Source organism: Alosa sapidissima, chromosome 9, assembly GCF_018492685.1.
Source record: "Alosa sapidissima isolate fAloSap1 chromosome 9, fAloSap1.pri, whole genome shotgun sequence".
NCBI classification, from domain to species: Eukaryota; Metazoa; Chordata; class Actinopteri; order Clupeiformes; family Clupeidae; genus Alosa; species Alosa sapidissima.
The window spans coordinates 3,859,666-3,882,644 of NC_055965.1; the positions used below are offsets into that span (position 1 = coordinate 3,859,666).

General features: G+C 49.3%; 1 protein-coding gene across 1 annotated transcript in view; it reads left to right on the forward strand.

The window, feature by feature from the left end:
• The window catches only part of tnrc6c2 (trinucleotide repeat containing adaptor 6C2), a 52,788-nt gene that overhangs the window by 18,424 nt on the left and 11,385 nt on the right, over positions 1-22,979 (forward strand). Inside the window, 14 exon segments of the mRNA XM_042102975.1 lie at positions 4,484-4,801; positions 10,207-12,597; positions 13,727-13,933; positions 14,229-14,395; positions 15,011-15,088; positions 15,546-15,603; positions 15,862-16,004; positions 16,767-16,916; positions 19,650-19,802; positions 20,331-20,450; positions 20,774-20,857; positions 21,068-21,299; positions 21,586-21,750; positions 22,416-22,604. Of these exon segments, the coding sequence (XP_041958909.1) occupies positions 4,484-4,801; positions 10,207-12,597; positions 13,727-13,933; positions 14,229-14,395; positions 15,011-15,088; positions 15,546-15,603; positions 15,862-16,004; positions 16,767-16,916; positions 19,650-19,802; positions 20,331-20,450; positions 20,774-20,857; positions 21,068-21,299; positions 21,586-21,750; positions 22,416-22,604 (4,455 nt within the window).

Consider the following 22,979-nt stretch of genomic DNA (forward strand, 5'->3'; position numbering starts at 1 on the left):
ATATCCTATTTTTTCATGATTTTGGCACATTGGGCTTTTTCATATTTAAACATTAAATTACAGAAAACGTGTAATCCAAATTTCCTGTGTAAAATACTTCTCATCTAATATGTAAAGACAATGAAAAAGTAATTTTGAACCCGGCTTCATCTAATGTTCAGATTTTTTCTTTTTAAACGTTATGCAAATCAGCACATATTTAATTAGATTATGCCTAATTTGCATATTTAAACATTACATTTCAGGTAACTTGTAATGTAACATATTAATGTAAGTAATCAACTGGTGAAGTTTCATAGTGATATCTGCTAGTTAATTTTTTGCCCTATTCACCTGTAGTGTCTCACCTTGTATTCAATACATTGAACAAGAAAGGGTTAATATACAAAATTGCCCAAGGGATATCACTGGGCACCCTCCTGAATCTTAGAGATACCCCTAGTCTACAAGATTCTGCAAAAAAAAAACTTTAACCGACAAAACCAGGTCTGACTCCATGTCTGCCGGACTATGGCCCTGTGAATGGACAACAAGCCTAGTGGCTCCATAAATAATCCCAGCCTGTGCTTCAGGAGCAACAAAAAAAAGGCCAGTGTGTAATTTGATTGGCTGTCAAGCTCAAATATCAAGAACCTTTTGTGAAAACTGAAACCAAATCACAGACTACCTCCTTAAGATAGTCACAGATATGCCGTGAATTACCCAATTGAGCGGCATCCCCATAGCAACAGCCAGGCATCGGCGGGGTGAGGGGTTAGAGGCTGCGTCTGGGCGGCCGTCACCCCCTCGCTCTCCAAAGCCCTGACAGATGGGCTCTGCCTGGCCCTCCCAGACGAACCCTTCCCCCATCTCACACCCAGCCCCATACCCGACAACCATGCTCCCTCCCTGGGAGAAGTCCTCAACCCCCACTCCCAGTGCCATGGGCTGTCTGGAGACCACAGAGTTCCCCCAGTGTCACCACACACACACACACACACACACACACACACACACACACTTCGCAGCTCCTCTGCAGCAGTGTGACTTCTAGCAGCCACCCTGAGAGATAGAGGGCCTCCCTCCTGTATTTATTTCCCTCTCATTCTTACTGTCCCCCACTTCTCCTAGTTTTGATTCCTCTCTCTTCATCCCCCACTCTCTCTCTCTCTCTCTGTCACGCATTATCTCTCTCTCTGTCTCTGTCTCTTTCTTTTCCTATAAACACCAGTGTCTTTGGGGCCTCTCTCACATTGTGTGGGCGTCCCTAGGCCTGGAGACCGGAGACGTCTGCAGAGCTCTGCATGTCTGGGCTGCGCAGGCTTAACTGTGCCCGAGATGCCACCTGCATATTCTCTCATTTGCCATTATGGCCAAATCCCTCCCTGATGTGTATCCAGCCTCTGATCCTGCAAATCCTCTGCGGTAGGAGAGAGAGATGGAGTAAGTGAGTGTTAAGAGAATGGGGGGAGAAAGCAAAGGAGACAGGAGCTTTGCAGTGCCGCAATCTTTTCTGCTAACCAGCCTCCCCCCTCCCCCGCCCCCGTCCAAACCTTGTGTGTTTGTGCCGGCGCATTTAAATGGCGTCTCAGACAAAAGCCTGGCGTTCACCTCGCAGCCCGAGCCCTAACGTGTTCTCCGGTGGGAAGGCTCTCGGAAAGCTGAAGGCGGCGTCTGGAGTGCTGCTCGCAGAGCCGGGATCCCGGATCCCTGCGCTTTCCTCTGTTTAATTAACCATTCATCTTTGGGAGGCCGTAATTATAGGCTGGCTGGGTGATTGCGGATAGTACCTCAGTCAGATGTTTTAATGGAATTTACAGTGCTCTTGTTACAATAATTCATTTAATCATCACCTTTCAACATCAATTAAAATTAGTCTTTTTTTTTCCTCCTTTTTTTTTTTGATGGGCCACCTGAAACGGCTGTGCCTTTTAGTATCACAGGGTTTCAGAGCTCTCTTGTCTCCCCCTCAGCACCTCCCCGTGCCACTGCCACACGTACAGTAGGTGTGTGATGCTATCTGGGGCCTTTGTCTCCTGCTCCTTCTCGCTGTGTTGCGCTCCCATACTGCACATGATGAAATAGCAGAGCAAGCCCCACAGCTTTGTTTTGAGTGCTCCTTTGATGGCTCTGTCGACGCGAGACTAGATAATTCATATTAAACACTGTGTGGCGGCTGTTTAATAAAATGCGCCTGATCAGCACTTCATAGTTCACATACTAAATAATTTGTGTGAACTCTTGTTTTTTTTTTTTCTTCAGTGTAATTTATATCAAAACCATTGAGGTTTACTGAGGCACTGTGCTTTTGATCTACAGGCACACATGGCATACTGACCCAAAGCACTGCCCTCCTTAGTGTTTTAAAAGGGATAATGGTCCCACTGTTTCTTTTAATAATAATGATAAAGAAATAATACATGAAACGGGTTTAAAAAATGGAAATTCGAGATCTATTGAGTGAACAGTGGCTGATAGAGAAATATAAGATGGACAGAGTGAGAGAGAGAGAGAGAGAAAGAAAAATGATTTTTCCATAGGAGAAATAGCTGACTGCCCAACTTTCCTTCTGGTGTGAGGGTGCGTAAATATTGATGAGCGGAGTGCAGACAAGGCCGTGATTTGAGTGTGTTTGGGGGTGGAGGGGTTTGGAGTGCAGGCTGCCTGCTCTGAGCTAGCTGTGAGAACATCCCAAAGCCCCAGTGTCCATCTGCTTCCTGTAATGGATTCACAACAGCGCCGAACAATGAGGGCACTGAATAAGCGCGGAGGGAGGAGAGGGAAGGGGAGGGGTATGCAGGGACGCAACCTTCCGCGTGCTGATTGGCCAGGAGAGCGTCAGGCTGGCTGAGCTGAATTTAATCAGCAATATGCGTCACCAGCTGCAGCTTGCAGCCAGGCCGCGCTGGAGGGCAGAGGGAGGGAGAGAGAGAGGGAGAGTGTGCGTGTTTGTGCGTGTGTGCTGTTTGTCAGCAGTGCAGAGCAAGAAGCTAGCTGACAGACGCTCCTTCGATTTAAGAAAAATTCAGGGGAGATTCTGAATTGGTTCTCTTCGTGCTTAGTAGTCAAGTTCAGGCCAATACCGTGTGTATGAAACCGAAGAAGTCTAAACATATTCCATAAATTACCAGAGAAATTCATTCATCTTGACTGTGTATGCATTCCAGTGACTGTAGTCCTTGTTAGGTCCAGACATGAGATATGGACAAAAGGCATGCTCGTCAGTGCTGGACAAAGGGCAAAGTTCACAGTAACCATACTTCAGACGTCGCTCCCAAGCAAATATTTAATGATGTGAGATTTCTGGCCAAGCCTTTCCTCAGACACACACTTGTCTGTCCTAAGAAGATCCCCCTGGTCAACTTCCGCTCCTGCGCTACCACCACCACCACAGCGTGCCGTACGGAGGGAGGGATGCGTTGCCCGGTTGCTAATCCCAGCACGGCAGGGGGATTCTGGGTAAACTGTTTCCTCAGCCAATTCCAGGTGGCCCACCTGCCTGTTGTTTTTAAACAAGCCCCACGTATCCCCTCGATACCCCGCCAGGGGGTGTGTGCAGGAAAACAAGTTATTTACATTTGCCAGAACGCAGTGGTGATGTCAGCGCAGCCACAGAGTTATGCATGCTATGTGCAGGTCCTCCCCACAAATAGCAGACGGGATTGGATGTGCTGGGGGGAGGGGGGTGTTGAACCTCTGTGTTATCGTAAACGCATAACGTGCTATGCCAGGCATGGTTATTATTTCCCATTTGCAGAGACTAGCTTTGCTCCGTGGCCTGCCCACGGCCCCTCTCTCTGGAAAGCCTTGCCCGACGGCCCTCACGCTCCTCTAGTTGCATGCCCAGCAGGCGAGGATCTCTCCTGTTCGCCTAATACCAGAGTCGGGCTGGCGCTTGATTAGAGCCTGCGCGCACACACACATATACACACACACACACACACACACTTGAGTGGAGGAATGCGGCGGGGTCGTGGCGAGGTGAGGATCTCGGCAGGGGGCATAATCGCCGAGCACAGACGGCAGACAAAGATTTCATGCGGAGAGCGGCGCTTGTTTTTCCAGCGAGCCCCTAAGACCACGGGGCGGCTCACAGCCGGCGAGCGCTCGGAGAGACGTTTAGCTCTGTGGGAAGTGGAGAGGGGTTTTCAGCCCGCAGGCTCCAAGCGAATGTCGGTTCACTTTCTCCTCACTTCACACTTGACAGGCAAACAACAAAATGGCCATAAAGAGAGAAATCCATCCAATAAAATGCAGTTCATCAGAAATAAAAACGATGTCTTTAATGAGGTTTTGTTGTGCCAATCTTTAAAAGCTCATCTTCCCCTGTCACTAATCTGGTGTGCCCGCTCTTGTCTGTGTCTGTGTGTGTGTGTGTGTGTGTGTGTGCGCGTGCCTGCGTGCGTATGTATGTGTGTGTGTGTGCGTGCGTATGTGTGTGTGTGTGTGTGTGTGTGCGTGCGTGCGTGCGTGCGTGTGTGTCCGTGCTGTGTTTGCCCTGCAGTGCCAGACTCTGCCAAGCCCAGCCCCAGCCTGACCCTGTCCCTGTGCGCGGCTAGCAGCAGTGGCAATGGCAAGCGCGCCCCCTCCAGTGCCCAGCAGCAGCAGCAGCCAACGCCCGGCCCGCGCTACCCGCCCCGAGAGGTGCCCCCGCGTTTCCGCCAGCAGGAGCACAAGCAGCTTCTGAAGAGGGGCCAGCCATTGCCCGCGGGCACCCTGTCTCTCGCCGCCTCCTCTTCCTCCTCCTCCTCCTCCTCCTTTGCTTCAACGCAGCTTGGGACCAGCTCCCCTCCTCAAACCCCTTCAAGCAAAAGGCATACAGGTCAGAACCCAGCTCTTATAACGCTTCATTGTCATGCTCTCAGCTGAGATTGCAGTGTTTGAATCTGATAAGGTGAGATTGCAGTGTTTGATCATCCTGTTTGCCCATCCTGTTGTCTCTGCTACAGCAGAGTGGCCCAAAGGAATATAGTCAGCTGTGTAAAACTGAACATGGCTAAGAAACACTGCTGAATTATAGTACAACAGAAAAGTCAGTCCTCATAAAGTAAAACTTAGTAAAACTTTCCCAAAGCTGTAATTCAGTCCAGTTGTATTGTGGCTCTGTAGTGCCACTCGTGGCCTGGAGTATAGAGGCTGATCATCTGTCAGATCATAATTTGGAAATTAAGGCTGTATAGTGTTTTAAAAGAGCTTCTATTGTGGCGTACATACACATTGGCTTACATATCGCAGCTTTCTTTCAAACTACAGTATTTAACATGCCAACACATATTAACCCTGTTTTTAACTGTTTGCTAGAGAGCTTTTGTACATATATTCTGATTGAAATTGTTTGACCTTTGGGTGGACTGTTCTGATTTGAAAGTGTTTAATGTGCTTCTATAAATTCTGATGACTTTGGTTGTAAAATGAATTCTAGTAAAATGATAATTTAGTCACAGATCTGCAGTCGCCCTCTTTGCCCTCTGCATTTCAGAAGAAGAGGGAAGCACTGTTCACATGTCTGGTGCTTTGAATGATCTCCATCTTGTTTGTATAGATGAGTTCACTGCTAGGTGCCGACTCTGCTGTAATTTCAGCAATTAATTCAGATTGTGGAAGCACACTGTCAAGTAGCTTTGTGTTTTTTACCATGGAGCTGAGAATATGCAGAATCCAGACTGCTAGACATGACTGAGCATGACATTAACATGACTTAACTTAGCCTGCTGCCAAGATAATCCAGTTGTCTTTAAGATGCAAAAGACTTATCCCATGGCTCCTTTATAATTTGTTTTACTGCGAGATGGTTACTGTTATGCCCCAAGTTTACGGGTTCAGAGGTCATGGGAGTTCCTGGGCCAGAGTGCTTTTTGGCCCATTGTTTTTAAACAGATTAGTATTTACACACGAAGCAGCTGGTGAGCACCCCCCCGCGCTCCCCCCAGCCCAGACCCCCCGCCTGGCCTCCCTCTCCTCAGCCCATCCCCCAGTGGGGACCTGAGTGGGGACCTGTGCCTGCTGGAGCTCTCTGGTACAGCAGGTGGTAGCGCTGTTCTAACAGCGGCGGGAAATGCTTTGTAGCGCTCAGAAACGCCGCTCACCAGCTGTTTTATGGCTTTTTAAGTCAGTGCTAGTGATGTCACTGGCTGTGCTCCACTGCAGGTTATTATTATTATTATTGTAGCTGTTTGCCATTTGCTTGTATGCCCCAACCCCCCGTGGTATTCTGGTATTAGCTGTTGTATTCTCACCTTGACTTATTTAGAGCCTTCCGCCTTCCTCAAGCATCAAAGTGTGGAACTATTCCAGATCAATTTAGCAACGGCGGTGCGAGCCAGATGCTCACTTAAGCCGAGGCGGCGAGCCAGTGATCGGGGGGGGGGGGTTGTTGCCGTGATGACGCCATGCGTGTCATTGTGCATGCTATGGTCTCCCCGTGGTTCCCAGAGCATGTGAAAGAGAGCCTGCCCTGTCTTCACACGTTGAGCCAGTCCCCCCTCCTCCATCCCCCCCAGTGGGTTCATTAGTCCTGTCCCTCCCCAGCTGATGCCTGTCAGAGGGCTCTTCTCTCCCAGGCAGGGACGCCATGGAGAGCTGGCTCTAGCACAGGGAAAAACATGAGCGATGAGCTTTTTAAACCTTTTGTGCCATTCCAGTCTTGGGAAAACAAGCAAGGCCTTTGATCCGCAAACCGGAATTGGCTTGAAAAGGGGGTTATTTTCAGACAAAAGGGTCTATCTAGCCTTGTGTTGGTTGCGTCACCGAAGGGGTTTTGGCCGCGGGTAATCTCTGGCCTGGCATCAGTGCATAATGGCGTACCGTTGGGAGCGTAGGTGCCTCTGACTGGGCTGCGTTTCCGCGCCAGGCGCCTTGGTTGCCTTTCTGTGCAAGAAACAATCACTCATGTCAGCATTCTACATCCTCTGGCTCTCACTCTCTCTGTCTTCCCCCAACCCTGCCACCACCACCACCTCCACCATCTCCACCTCCTCCACCATGTTCCTTTCTTTCCTAGCTCCACCCCACCCCCCTTCTCTGTCTCATTTTGCATGGGGCATGGTGGGAGGAAGGCATTTAGCTTTTGGCAGCCTGCCCATGCCCACGTGAGACTTATTATGTGTCTCGCGTAGCACAGCTTTTTTGATTGTTGTCGCCTTTTCATAGCTCATTGGATGTTTTGCATTGAACGGAAGGTGCGCAGCTTTCAGGTGTCGTAGAATCCTAGTTCTGTTTTTTAGAAGCATAAAGAAAGCAGAATTAAGACTCCTGCAGTGCTGTAGTCCCTGGCACATTGGCAGTGACTCAGAAAGCTGGATTTATTTAGCTAAAGTCATGCAGGGACAATGGGACTGGGCTCTGAGATGAGTGAAACAGAAACCGAAAAGGAACAGAACAAATGTAGCTGTGCAGGTTGAACATTTCAAACAACGAGCCCAAATAAACACACACGCACACGCACACACACACATACGCACACACACATACGCACACACACACACTCTGTAGCTAGGCTATTTCTTGGCAGCTCTTCAAAATGAGGCTTGAATGCCTGAAAGCAGATGCTTTGAATCAGGGCTGTGAGTGTCTGCACTCGGCACAGCGTCTCTTAGGATGGTCCTACAGCTCCTCTCTCCAGGTATTCCTCCTCCTCCTCCTCCGCTAGCATTTCTCTCCACTTCTCCTCTTTGTGTTCTTCACTCAATTGTTTTATTTATTTATATGTTTATATATTTATTTATTTATTTATGCATTTTTGTTGTGCCGGTAGCGTTCATGACCGCTATGATAAAGAAGCCGCTCGCTTACCCGGCTATGATAAATTAATCATGCAGCCTATTTTAAAGCTGCTCAAAGCAAGCATGCGACCAAGACAACGTTGCAAAGCAGAAAGCAAAGAGAGAGGGAGGGAGAGAGCTAGAGAGAGAGAGAGAGAGAGGCGGGGGGCAGAGGAACGCGGCGGAGCGAGGGAGATGTAGACAGCAGCAGCAGCAGCTCTTGGCTGTGTTTCAGGTCTGATAAAATGGCGTCCCTTGCTGAGTGGCTGGCTGCAGGAGGAAGGAGATCTGGTGGACCCGTACTGCTGCAATAGTTCTCATGTGTGCTAGTCGTCTTCTACCGCACTAAAACAAAGGCGTCTTGGGGGATAAACCAACGCTAAAGGTTTTGTGTTGGCACGGAAAACCCTGCAATGGGGGGGGGGGGGGGGGGGACCCTCACCTGCCAAAAATTGGGGTGAAGTACGGTGCTGCCCGTAAAAGCACAGCCAGCTTCTCTCATGCTGTAGATCACGCTGCATCGCCATCAGCGCCTTTGTTTGCCGTTTCCTTTGGGTCTGTGCCATGCACCCCGAGTGGTTGGTGGTCTGGGCGAGGCACGTTTTGTACCAGTGTGAATGAGTGGCAGGGCCAGGAAACGCGGTGAGAGGAGAGAAAGGGGGACGCTGTGTTGGACGGATGCCCACTCCATCGCTGTGTTTTGTCTGTCCCTCCCCTTTTGTAGCAGACCAAACAGCCCTGTGATGTCTGCAAAACAGATGGGAGTTTGAGTTCCCTTGCTTTTTGTTTACAGTCAAGTCTCTTATTTTCACTTAAAGCTCAGCAGCTCTGGGTTGAATGTTTACCGCATTCATGTGAGTGTTTGGGTTGTGTCCAGGCTCTGTTTACCCTCCCTGGTTTTACCGTCCTTTGATTTTATGTGAAAAGAGTTTGTCTTATTTGACAGGGGGTTACAGGCTTGGCTAACCATAGCTTTTGTTGGTCAGGGTTAAGTGCGTGTGTGTGTGTGTGTGTGTGTGTGTGTGTGTGTGTGTGTGTGTGTGTGTGGCTTTTTCCAATGATAGACTACGTGCAGTGGCTGCACTGCAGGCTGACGACCTTCTCCGATAAGAGGCCTGGGGAGAGCTGATAAGTACGTTGAGGAGAAAATTGCATTCAGAGACTCCCGACAGGAATGTGTTGTGCAGTACCTTAAGCCACGTATTCATCCCACACCTGTCAGATACAGTAGCAATGCCTGCTGTGGGATATTTGATAGACTTGGGGAGGAGTTTTGTTTTTTTTTCCCTCCGGCTTTTATGTTTCAGAATTTTCAGAAATTTACATCCATTATCTTGACATCTCTTTACAAGTGGTGGTTTTTAAAGAAAAAGTTGTACTCTGTGACAACCAATGAGTTTTTTTATTTATTTTCTTTTTTTTTTTTTTAAGTGAGCTATTCCAGTGCAGAGTTTCTTTCCTCTGTACTGAATGTTTCAAATATTACAGAGTGGAGAGAAAGCAGGGCCTGGTTGAATGTCGATGGATGACCTTTTATATGGATCACCACAATTCATCTCAGAATGATGAAGCCCAGCCCAAGCTTGTCCCCGGGGCTAGAGCAGTCAGAGGAGTGGAGGGGAAGCCGTGTGCTTGGCAGCAGTGGAGGAGGAGGGAAGAGGGAGCCGGTTTTGCAATGCAGATCAATGCCCTTTCTCCTCTCTCCACCAGCATTAATGCAACATCGATTACCTGCCTCTGTTTGATTGATTATCGCTCGCTACAATTCACCCTTCCCTCCCCAGCTGCTCTTTCTCTTTCAGTGTCTTTTTTTTTATGTGTGTGTGTGTGTGTGTGTGTGTGTGTGTGTGTGCATATTTGTCTGAAAATGTGTGTATTGTAAATTGCACATTTGTGTGTGTGTGTGTGTGTGTGTGTGTGTGTGTGTGTGTTACTGAGACTAGTGTCAGTGTGTCCATACTGCTAGGGTCCTGTGATGGTGTAAGGGAGCTTTGTGGGCACCTGGTGGAGCGTAGGCGAGTGATGGATGGGGTCCCTTCCTGGATTCATTCCAATAAATGAGCAGCGTTCTGCCTCGGCTTCCTCCTCACCGCAGCGCTGAAGGGGCCGCGCGATGGAGACGGATGGGGCTCCATTCCACCCTCTCACACATGGCTACGCCAGGCGCAGGATATACGGACATGCTTTAGCTAATACGACAAGTGGCATGCTCCGCTGTGCATTCTGATTAGCTGCAAGTTTCTAAAATGCAGGGCTGGCTGTGACTGGTGTCTGAGGCAGAAAGAGAAAAAGAGGAAACCTGAGGAGAGGACAAAATGGGAAGTGCTTTCTGAAAGCCCTTCCAGCTAGACACACAGAAGCTGCTCCCGAATAGACTGGTCTTGTTTGATCGCCACTTCACAGCTGTGTTCCCATGCCTGTGGTTTTGTGCTGACGTTCCCCTCTCTGTCTCTGTTTGTGTCCCCAGAGCTGTCCCATTCGAGTGGCTTGGGAGCCCAGTATGAGAACCCCCACTGGGGTCTTTCTAACAACAGCAGCAGTAGCACTGGCTGGCCTCAAGTGATTATCGACGAGAACGACAGCGAAGCCTGGCCCTCCATTTCTGTCGGCAGTAGCCACGCGCCCACAGAATGCCCCGCGGACGCTGAGCGCTCCACAGACGTCATCAGCAGTAGCAGTATGAGTATGGCCACAGGAGCTGGACAGCCAGCCCACTACCCAATCAACAAGAGCAGCGCCAACCACTCCGCAAGCATGGTCTCCAGCCAAGGCGGCCCCAACAGGGGATGGGGCTCCGACGGGAAGGCCGACGGCCTGACCATGGGAGGGAGGGGTCAGCCCAACTGGAGCTCCCCCAACCTTAACCTGAACCCCAACGCCAACCCATCCGCGTGGCCCATGCTAGGACACGAGGGGCCCAACGTGGGTGGCGGCGGCGGCGGCGGCATGGGCGGTTCAAACTCCCTTCCCCCGAACATGTGCGGCCCAGGAGGCGCCCCACCAGTGCACGGCACCAACGGAAACGGCAACATGGGCAGTGCCAACGGGAGCCTGATGGGGGACGGCACCGGCGCCTGGGGGAACCCCGACGCCCCCGAGCAGCATCAGTCCTCAGCTGCGAATGTGTCTTTCAGCATGGAACCTCCCAACCTCAACACTGATGGACCAAACCACACTAAACCAGAGCCCATGAGCCCAGTCCACGGCTGGGGCGGCCAGTCGCCCACCGAGAGCTCGCAGGCCAACGGGGACGGCACCTCCATGTGGGGCAGCAGCAGCGGAGACGCCAAGGCCAGCGAGCCCAAGGACTCCGGCTGGGACTCCGCCAACGTCTCCTGGGGACGTGGAGGCGGCAGCGGTGGGAAAGGAGGAGGCGGTGGCACCGGGACCTGGGGTGACTGGGAGAAGCAGTCCAGCCGTGAGGCCAGTGGCTGGAACTCGGCTGACGTGCAACCCCCGCAGGACCAGATGAGCTCCTGGACCGGCGACGCGCCCGCCAGCGAGGGCAGCGGCGACAGCAGCGACGGTCGCTCGCGCCACCGGGAGAGGTCCTCCAGCACGGACAGCATCCCTGTCCTGCCCCGCCAGGACCTGGACCCCCGCGTCCTCAGCAACTCCGGCTGGGGCCAGACCCCAGTCCGCCAACACACTGTGTGGGAGATGGAGGAGATTGGAGATCACAAGTCTGAGAGTGGAACTGAGGCCTGGGGATCCTCCTCCAGTGCCACTCCTGCAGGGCCCCCGCCCATGCCCACTGGTGGCGCCAACCCTAATCTTGGTGGGGCTCCGAGGCCCGATTCAGGGGGCAAGAATGAGCCGTCGGGCCCGGTGGGCTCAGCCTCTGGCTGGGGAGGCGCACCCCCACCTCACCCCACTAAACCCTCAGTCACTGGGTGGGGAGACCCTCCGGCCAGCAAGAAGGTGTCCAACGGGTCGGTGAGTGGATGGGGCGACCCCATTCCCAGCGGCCCCAACACCAACGGTCCTAAGAGCGGCCAGTCCTGGGGCTCCGAGGACAAGTCCCCCAGCTGGGAGGACAGCCCTAGCCAGCCCAAGCAGCAGGGCTGGGGAGATCAGCCCAAGCAGCAGGGCTGGGGAGATCAGCCCAAGCAGTCCCAGAATTGGGGCGGCGGTGGCGGCGGCGGCAACGGCAACGGCAACAATGGTGGAGAGTGGGGTGACCACTCCGAGGGGAAGAAAAATGGCACTGGAAATCAGATGTGGGAGGGCGATGGAGGCAATTGGAAGGAAAGCTCTCGCGGCGGTTGGAACAAACCTGCTCCAAGCGTGGGAGGCAACTGGGGAGATGCCCCCCAACGCACCAATGGTCCGAGCCAGGGATGGGGTGGCAAACCCCAGGAGGGCCCCAACGGAGGCAACAACGCCGGTCCCAACGGAGGCAACAACGCCGGTCCCAACGGAGGCCCCAACGGAGCAGCCCCCATGGGCTCCTGGGGAGGACCCACCTCAGTCAAGCAGTCAGCCGGATGGGGATCAGGCGGCCGCCCGGACAGCGAGGTCACCGGCTGGGAGGAGCCGTCTCCGCCCTCCATTCGCCGTAAGATGGAGATCGACGACGGCACCTCCACCTGGGGCGACCCGAGCGCCTACAGCAAGGCCGTCAACATGTGGGACCGCAACAACCCAACGCAGGGCAACTCGGGGCCTGGCAACAGTGGCGGTGGCGGTGGCAACAACCACCACTCAGCACCCATCAACAACAACAATCATCACCACCACCACAACAACCCGCACCACAACCAGGCACCCATGCAGAATCACTCCAACGGCAGCAACAACAACGGCTCACCCAATCAGCCTGGACCTCCCCCGAACAGGCCTCCCCTGGTCGCTCCAGGTAAGAGCATTTCTCTCTACTTGTCCCCCATAAGCCTCATGTAGCCTGTAGCAAGTAAGGACTAGGACTAACAGTTGTTGCAGTGCTTCCCTGTTCATTTGAACGTGCAATGTTTAGCATAGTTTTGCAGTTGTTTTTCCTCTCCACTCTGCCTGTGGTTGCATAAGCAGCTGTTGTTTGTCAACTGCCGCACCTGCCTATTCCCCTCAGCCCATTTCCCTTCCGTAGGTGTGTGAGTGTGTCGTAAAATGGAAGAATGTGTATTGTGAGTTAGTGTGTTTTCCCCTTCACACAGTTGTAATACTAACACTGCTGACAGGAAGCCAGTAAAAGGGCCCTCAGGCATGCTCTGTTAAAGCAGTCCCAGCATGGAACGCACAGGAAACCCTTTCATAAACTCGCTAGAGAGTAACAAAGGGTCCAGGGTGGAGTTTAAAGGGAATTCTAGAGATCTGTAATAAATTCTCAGGGGGGGGCGAGTTCTGATGTGGTAGCGTCCAGTGCCACCCCCGCTCTTTCTTGCTCCAGTGGAACGGTCTGTGCCTAGCGCTGATTTCTGGCCTTGGCACCCACGCCGCTGCTCTCTCAGCCAAGCGGTTCGGACACTGGCCAGGAGTTAAATAGACATGGCTGCCATTCTTTTGGCCAAGCTGGGCCTTAAAACCCCTGCTGTCGGATCCATGAAAGCATTTCTATTTCGGTAGCTTGGCACAGCCAGAGGCGCAATGAAAGAAGGATAAAGAAGTTATCCGAGCAAGACTTGGTCCACATTCTGAACTTTTCCATCTGGATTTTGCGACCTTTCAGTGACGGCATTGTACCTGTTTGCCGTTTTCTGTTAACCTTTATTTAAATCTTCGATTTGTGTTATTTGTTTTTAGTGTCGTAGTCTTGAGGGGATTTTGTGTGGACCCATTGTGTATGCATAAGGCACACCGTCTACTGGTCTACAAGCACAGACGTTATTACACATTTTTTACGCCCTTTCTCAAGCAGAAGAAATTAGAATTACAGGAGCGTCTTGGTCCAGTAGTTTAATGACCGCGTCCTCGTGGCATTAAGTGGGAAATGGGCTGTTGCCAAAGGGCTGTGCATAATGTGCTTTCCCTTGTGTCCTTTTCCTGCGCAGGCTGGGGAGATCTGCCCAACGTTCAGGCCAAGCCTGAGCCCTCCACCTGGGGGGAGCCGGCCCCCAATGCCCCCCCAGTGGACAACGGCACCTCAGCCTGGGGCAAGCCTCCCCGAGGCCACGGAGGCTGGGGCGACGGAGGGCATGAGCCCGCCGGACCCTATGGCAGGGGTAGCGCACCCCCCGGATCTGCCCCCTGCAAGCAAGGTAAGCATCGAGAGGATGTTGTGCTTTTTGTGTGGGTTCCTGTTCTGACATTTGATGCATTAGAGGTGTCTCTGAAAACATTTCACTGTCAAGGTCATCAGAGGGTATACGCTTTAGCTTGGTTGTTTCTGCATTCATGTTGGGGTAGAGCAGTGTGGTTGCTGCTATTGCAAGGCCACAGTGACACCTGGTGGTTGGACTGCATCACTGCAATAATTGTAAAGTGCTAGACACTGACCCATCTCTACATACACAGCTCACTCACTCCACGGTGTTGTTTGCCTGTCCACGCTAGGCCCCAAATCTATGCAAGACAGCTGGGGCTCTGGAGGCGAGGACATGGGCCCGTCCGCCGGCCAGTGGGACGCTGATGAAGGAGACATGTGGAACAGCCCCGTCTCTCAGGAGAGCAACTCTTCCTGCAACTCCTGGGGCAACCCACCCAAGAAGGTTCTACCGAAGGTGAGCGCAAAAAAAAAAAAGATACGAACGAGGAATCCCAATTCCCCCTTCCCTCTACCACTTTGCCCTATCCCTCCATTTTTGTGCATTCTTTTTGTGTGTGTGTGTGTGTGTGCCCACGTGATAAATTGTCTCATTTATTTTCGAAATGGAGGGGTAGTGTGATTTATTCCTCCAAATAGCCCCTCAAAGAGATGGTGATTAGATGCGAAGGGAGGGAGAAAAGGACAGAAAGCGTAGCAAATAGGGACATGGGACATGAAAGGCGTTATTTGTTTGTTATAACACAGATATCATTAAATTGCTATTTATATTGTGAGTAGAACTTGGTGCAAATGATGACTTGTAAATGGCAGTCATGTCGGGCTAGAGTCATTTAATGCTAGTAATGAATACGGTCTATTTGGGCTGGTAGTCATTTGAAACGTTATAGTTCAAGGAAGGCTGTTATGTTTAATGATGCTAAAACCCATTGAAACAAGTGCATATTTGTTTTGTTCACATCTCACAGTTGGAATCTGGTGAAATTGATCAAAGAAATACTGAAAACAACAAGATATGAATCGGTGATTTAAAAGGTTATAAAAATTAATCATTGTTCTGTTTTGTGTGCAGGGGAAGATGCCCAACAAGCAGGATGATGGCTGGATCATGAACCGTCTGATCAAACAGCTCACAGACATGGGCTTCCCGGTAATGCACACGCTCTCACTTGCTGCCTGTCACACACACACACACACACACACACACACTCACTCACACCACTCTTACTTAAACATCCAGAGCTGCAGAGTGCTCCTTAGTTTACCTTCACAACCAGACCACGTGCCTGGAGTCTCCTGGGATGAAATTGTAAACTCATCTCCAGCCCCATCTGTCAGTGCACATCCCTTTGTGAAGTATAATTTGCCATCCACTTGGAGAGACGCGCGCATTTATCCCTGTCATTTCAGGCAGGCTGCTGTGTCGGCCCCATTGTCATCATAAATACAATACGTGTTGGTGTGTAATTTGTTCATGAAAAAGCTTGCTGACAGCATGTCAGCTGAGGCCTCCTGATTGCTCGCTCTAATTTAACCTCTTCTACCCCCCCCCTTTTATCTCTCTCTCTGTCTTTTTTTTTTCTCTATCTGTCTGTTTTTCCCTGCAGAGGGACCCTGCCGAGGAGGCTCTGAAGAGCAACAACATGAATCTGGATCAAGCCATGAGTGAGTGCTCCCAGTCTAAAAACATGCAGCCTAGTGCACTTTGTGTAGGTGTCACCTCAGCAGGCTGCTGCCTCTGTGTGCTCTGTGTGGTGAGGGAGGGAGTAAGAACGCTGCTTGTGATTCAGACCCCCAGGCTCTGTCCTTTTTTTAAGAGCTGTGCCTGATGTTGAGTCATGTGCAGCCAGCCTGTGTCTGTCTCTGTGTCTGTGTCTGTTGTAGTCCCTCCCGTGGTTGATGTTGATATTTGTCTCTCCCCAGGTGCTTTGCTGGAGAAGAAGACCGAACTGGACAAGCGGGGGATGGGCATGTCCGACTACAACGGCCTGAACAAGCCCATGGTGTGCCGTCCCCAGACCCTCTCCAAAGACTCCTCCTCGGACCGGGCCCCCTTCCTGGACAAGGTGGGTACAGTGCACTGGACGTGTAAACACAGATCTAAGCAGAGCCCCAATACAACTTTCACTGCTACCACATGTGAAATAACTGTTTAGAAATATGCCGTAGGGCTGCAACTAGCGATTATTTTCATAGTTAATTCATCTGTTGATAATTTTCTCAAGATTATGACCTCAAATGCCTTGTTTTGTCCACATGCCAAATATATTCAGTTTACTGTCATTCCCAGGGTCACTCAAGTTTAAGAAGCTGTAATCAGAGTTTTGAGGTACGGACTAACCGATTACTAACTAATCAATTAATCAGTCAAAAAAAGAGAGAAAAATTCTCCAGCCAAGGCACTCATTAATTAAAATGTCTTTAATTACATTGACATGTCCTAAATGGACCAGTTGAGAAAGTGTAATCAATTAATCAATTTAATTTTTGCAGCCCTAATTTGCAGTATGTTCACAAAGCAGTATGTGCAGTTACAAGCTAATGCAGTACTAAGATTAACCATCCTTAGTCTCTCACTCATGAGTATACAGATAAGTCTCCTCACTCATCTTCTCTCTTTACTGATCTTCTCATCACTGATCTTGTCTTCACTGATCTTCTCCTCACTGATCTTGTCTTCACTGATCTTGTCTTCACTGATCTTGTCTTCACTGATCTTCTCCTCACTGATCTTCTCTTTACTGATCTTCTCTTCACTGATCTTCTCTTCACTGATCTTCTCTCTTTTCCTCACTGATGCTCATGCTCTTCTCCCGCCTGTATTGTAGGACGGCGGGCTGTCGGATGACCCACCGATGACCTCACCGTTTATGCCTTCTCCCGGCCTGAAGCTCCCGCTGGCCAACAGCAGCCTCCCTGGCCACGGTCTGGTTGGGGTCTCCTCGGGGCTGGCCATGCAAAACTTGAACAACAGACAGGTGAGAGGCTGGCCGCTGGACGGGGGGGGCGGCTTTGTTTTATGATGTTTTTGAGTTAGAAGTCAACGTCTACATATGCTGTAAAAGTAATGTGTAATTATCAGAATAGTTTTAATGTTGGCTGTCGTATATTTCCGGCAAGGAATATTTCATAGACCTTGCTCAATATTTCCCTTGCGGAACCTTACACAGACAATAGATGCAGTGGAACCAAATTTACAAGTGTATTGCCTGAGGGTTATTCAGTTAGTCTGGCATCCTGCTCTTCAAGAAGGTTTAAACTGAATTGAAATGTATTTTGGCTATGAACACACACACACACATCATGCATGTAAACACATTCACACACACACACACACACACACACATCATGCATTTAAACACTCACACATCATGCATGTAAATACATTCACACACACATCACGCATGTAAACACATTCTCAGGGAATTGCTCCTTTCTCTCCTGTCTATTAAGGTTTTGCACCTACGTCATAATGTCATGTGACCGTTTGTTTACAACTAGAGTGGTAGGCAAGAATGGTAGGCAAGGCACTGCAGAGAGTGGTAGGCAAGCCTACAACAGTCGGGTTGCATAGGCTACACATGGTTACAAATTCAAAATTGAAATTTTAATATCAAATATTGACCGGGATGCCGGCCACTTGTGTAGGCCCTAACAGTTGGTTTTACAATAAGAAGCAAAAAGGCGACGAACGACCGTTTAGCCTACCTCGTGGTTGTGGAGGATGATCGTTAGCAGCTGTGAAGTCTTTTATTCTCAAGATGGCCTAATGGTGTAGCCTACTGTCTACGAAGACGTAGCCTAGGCTAAAATACAACTATCTACAGTCATCCAAAAATGAATTGCCAGAGATAGGCTATGAAGGGAAAAAGTGTAGCATTTTAAACATGGCAAGATTATTTTTACCAGAACAGTTTGTTCTAATTTGTCTCGTGAAATTCGTGCTTGTGGACATCAATCACCTATCTTCTGTCCTTCTATTTCAAGTTATCATGAGTGTCATTTGATTATCACAAAATAAATGAAAACAGAATAGGCTTATGTGCTATAGCCTACAGCTCAGTTAGGCTAACTCCCGTATGTCAAAATAAACTGATTTTTGAGCTGAACACAGCAACCTTTTTATTTTTACAGTTATATCCATGCAGATCGTCTTATAATATGTTACAGGATTACAACCTAGCAACCAACATAGCAACCAATGTGTTTAACCTAGCAACCAGCATAGCAACCACCACAACTAACCCAGCAACAGCCTAGCAACCATGTCAAATATCCTAGCAACAGCATAGCAACCATGTCAAATACCCTAGCAACAGCCTAGCAACCACCACAACTTCAACCTAGCAACAAACAGGATTACCTAAGCAACCAGCTTAGCAACCACTTAATTTGGCATAACAACCAACATATTTACCTTAGCAACACTATTGCAACTATATCTGCATTATTTGTTTTTACTCTGTATGATATTTTACATCATATTCTTTGCATTTTCATGCACTGTATTTCCTTCAGGAAATGCTTTTCTAGTTATTATTAGAGTGCATGAAAATGCACTCTATTGTTATCCGATTTCTTCTTATTTTTCTTCTACGTATTTGTGCGTTTAATTCAGCTTCAACTGTTTGACGTAGAAACTTCGTTCAAACTGTGTTGCGTAGGTCTTACTTAGGTGACTTCAGCTATGTATTTTTCAACTTTGTAACATTTACACTTTTTGAACTATTAATTAAAAACTACTAAAAATTTCCCCATAGACTTAACATTGGCGATTATGACATCACAGTAGGGCACTTAGAATCCTATGCCAAGTGTTCCGGCCACCTCCAGCAACTGTCTGTCTCAGGCTTTAAGCATACAATCTGGCTCTATTAAGACTACAGATCCTGTTTAACTGCTTCCTCTGCCCACAACTGTTTCAAAATAAAAGTCTCCACTACAATAATTCCCTATTAAATAATTTGACCATTTAAACTATCCAACTATTTAACTGTTCAACTGTTTCCATAGCAACCAAGATAATTATACTAGCAAACCACTGTAGTAACTCCTTTTTTTCTGATAGTAGCCACCATGGACACCCTAGCAACAACCTAGCAACCACATTCACAGTTAAAACCTAGCAACCAACATCATTAACCTAGCAACCAGCATAGCAACCACCATAACTACTCTAGCAACAGTCAGTTGTTATCAACTTTGACTCCCGTCAACTGTTTCCCCTGACCACAACTGTTTCAAAATAAAACTCCTCACTACAACAATTCCATTTTAAATAATTTAACCATTTTAACTATCCAACTATTTAACTGTTCAGCCTTTCAAACTGTCAGTTGCCATCAACTATGACTCCTGCCAACTGTTTCCTCTGTCCTCAACAACTTCAACTTCAAAATAAGTCCTCAATACAATAATTCGCTATAAAATAATTTAAACTGTTTAACTGTTCGGCCATTCCAACTGTCAGTTGTCATCAATTGATGACTCCCTGCCAGCTTTTTTCTCTATCTGACCTCCATCTTTTTACTTAGATTATATTTTAGACAATATATTTAACAATATTTCATTCCGCAGCCATTTTTCCATTTTCATGCACTCGTAATTCCCTGGAATTACATTCTCTAGTTCTTATTTGAAACTCTTAAAGCATTTTCCACTCATCTTGCTCTCTTTCTCTCTCTCTCTCTCTCTCTCTCTCTCTGTCCCAGATGCAGAATGGAATGTTTGGCAGTAGCGGAGCAGCACAAGCCCGGGCCCTGCAGCAGCCGCCGCAGGCTCCGCCCCCTCAGCCGTCAGTGCCGCCTCTCAGCTCCTCCCAGCCTGCTCTACGCACTCAAGTGCCTCAGTTTCTCTCCCCTCAGGTCAGCCCCAGAGCCACTCTCTCACACACACACACACACACACACACACACACACACACACACACACACACACACACAGCCAGACAGACTCCCATAGCCTGCAGCCTCTTTGCTTTTCATTTCCTCGTCCTGTCATGAATATCAAGCAGTATGGCCCTCAGCATGTGTTGTAAGAGGCCTCTCTCCAGACATCCATAAGTTGTTGCACATGCTTGTGCTGCTGCTGTTACTACGACTACTGTGTGTGATGGGAATAAGCTTTTCTACACATCATTCTGATGATGTGTTTAGTGAGCGGCGAGGCTCTATCTCTGGTGTCTCGGGTGTTGGAAGCAGGTCATTTTGTCAGTCTGTAATTTATCTGTTCGATCGTGTAGTAGAGCCACGCTCCTATTAATTAATCTTCATGAAAACCATGTATTTAAACTGCAGACACTCTTATTGCTGAGTCTGAGCTGTGTCCGATGATTGTGACTGCAGGGCGATGAGGAGGTGGATTAAGTCCCCTCTGTTTCCTTCCACCTGCAGGTCCAAGCACAGCTCTTGCAGTTTGCAGCAAAAAACATTGGCCTGAATCCTGCACTTTTAACCTCACCAATAAACCCTCAACAAATGACCCTGTTGTACCAACTCCAGCAACTGCAAATGGTGAGTCGGTAGGCCCAAGAGGAGCCTCTGAGTGTGCCATCAAATGAACAGTGGTCACTGTGTTTGTTTTGTGTGTGTGTGTGTGTGTGTGTGTGTGTGTGTGTGTGTGTGTGTGTGTGTGGATGTGGAGGGATCTTTCTGCAGCCATTTCTTGGATTACATTAAAGTTTCTCTCTCTCTCTCTCTCTCTCTCTCTCTCTCTCTCTCTCTCTCTCTCTCTCTCTCTCTCTCTCTCTCTCTCTCTCTCTCTCTCTCTCTCTCTCTCTCTCTCTCTCTCTCTCTCTCCCCTCTCGCTCCCTCCCTCCCCTCTCTCCTGTTCTCAGGCGTACCAGCGTTTACAAATCCAGCAGCAGATGATGCAGGCTCAGCGCAGCGTCTCCGGCCCCATCAGACAACAAGAGCAGCAAGTGAGCCCAACACACACTCACAACACTATTAGCACTCCTCACAGACATGCCTGCGTTCATGGGTATACTGCTAGTTGCTCATGTGGATAGTTTCTGTATCCCAGCAGGTCATATAAGTATTTGGACTTTAGGTGATTGGTGCTGTTGGATTCGTTTTAGTGAGTGAGTGAGTGCTCTTTGGGGTAAATGTGGACGCTTTCCTCCCGGCAGGTTGCACGTACAATCAATAACATGCAGCAGCAGATCCAACAGCACCAGCGTCAGCTGGCCCAGGCCCTGCTGATGAAGCAGCAGCCTCCTCCTCCTCACTCCGGCCTGCACCCCGCCGCCGGCAAATCAGCCCTGGACTCCTTCCCAGGCCACCCCCAGGCCTCGGGCCTCAACGACCTGCAGACCAAAGAGCCGCAGTCTTCTCCCAACTCGTACAGCACCTACCCGCTCTGTGAGTCCTTCGGCTCATTGTTTCATTTCTCCGTTCGATCATTTAGTAGAGCACTGCTCCTATTAATTAATCTGCATGAAAACCGTGTATTCACCATGTATTTAAACTCCAGATAACCTTATTGATATAATGTGCCAATTAGATGTATGGTGTACACAAAATGCAGGATGACCGTGTTGATATTGCTCAAAGGATCAAGAATAGCACATTTGCACAAGAGGGATCTCTCTCGTTTTGGGTGACCATTAAAGTGAAGCTGACCGAAGTGTGGCGTTTCCTCCCCCAGCTGGACTGAACCCCAGTATGAATGTAAACTGCATGGACGTGGGCGGGCTGAGCATGAAGGACCCACCCCAGCCCCAGTCCCGCCTCTCCCAGTGGACACACCCCAACTCCATGGACAGTCTCCCGGGCAACGGCTCCCACATGGAGCCCGGCATGAACAAACACGGTAAGCCACGACCACCGGCTCTCAACCCTCAGGTCTGACCCAGCGAGGGAGACCACTACTGAAGTCACTGACCATTTACTCCAGTCATATCCTCCGACACTCTATGATCTCAAGGCTTTTGTCAGTCAGTTATAGCTTTAACTTTTTGAGGTTTTGAGCTCAAACTCAGCCCTGCGAGGTTTCGAACTTTTATCCCTGTTTTTCCTCAGTCTCAGACAGTGAGTCAGACACTTTACCTTTCACTGTTTTCAAACTCTGGCCGAAATGGGCTCCAACAGACATTCCAGTCTGGCTATTTGCACGTCGTTGTCACATTCGCTTCACTATTTATCATGGCTTTTAAAAGCAGAATGTCTGACATGTTTTCCAGAGGCCAAACCACAAAGCTTTCGGGTCAGTCTGGGTCTTGGTTCCTGAGAGACCGAGAACCAGTCTTTGTTTTTACAAAGATTTTAGACTTCAGGAATCGCAAAGTGAATTCCTTAACTCCCATGTCAATCCTCCTCTCCTGATGGTTCCTGATGACTCGTGTGCAGCTGGGCTTTATCTGTCACCACTGTGAGGGATTGAGCTCTCTGCCAGTCGTTGGCTGATGAGGATCTGCTGACGCAGTCTGGCCTCATTGTGTGTGTGTGTGTGTGTGTGTTATGTCTCTATCTCACCAGGTGGCATTCCTCCGGCTCCCAACCACGGCCCCACTGGCAAGACCCCCATGGACGACTCGTACAGCCCGTACGGTCTGATGTCCACCTCCGAGTCTCCCACCAGCCCCCTGGTGGCGCCCGAGAGCTGGGCGCAGGGCAAGAGTCCCACTGAGAAGATCTCCAACGGAAACAACATCAGCTGGCCACCAGGTGGGCACCGCACACGTGCAGAGACATGCAGCTACATAATCGGCCTCATGGATGGTCACTTATGTCATTAGCTGACCACCCCAAGGGAAGTCAGAGATGTACACATTTATAATAATAGGGTCGATTGGCTATAGAATGATAGATTGGCTATAGAATCATATCTCTACCAGTGCTTTAACACCCGTGTTGCAGGTTAACCACCACTGTCAATTAATGGGTACATAAAGCACTCAAGATATGTATATCATTTTTAAAAATGTCTCCAAATGTTTTTGGGATTAGCGGGCTTTTTAAACGCAATTCGGTGATGACGTAACGCTGGGGGCTACATGATCTGCACTTCATTCATTTCAATGCATTCCAATGGACATCGTG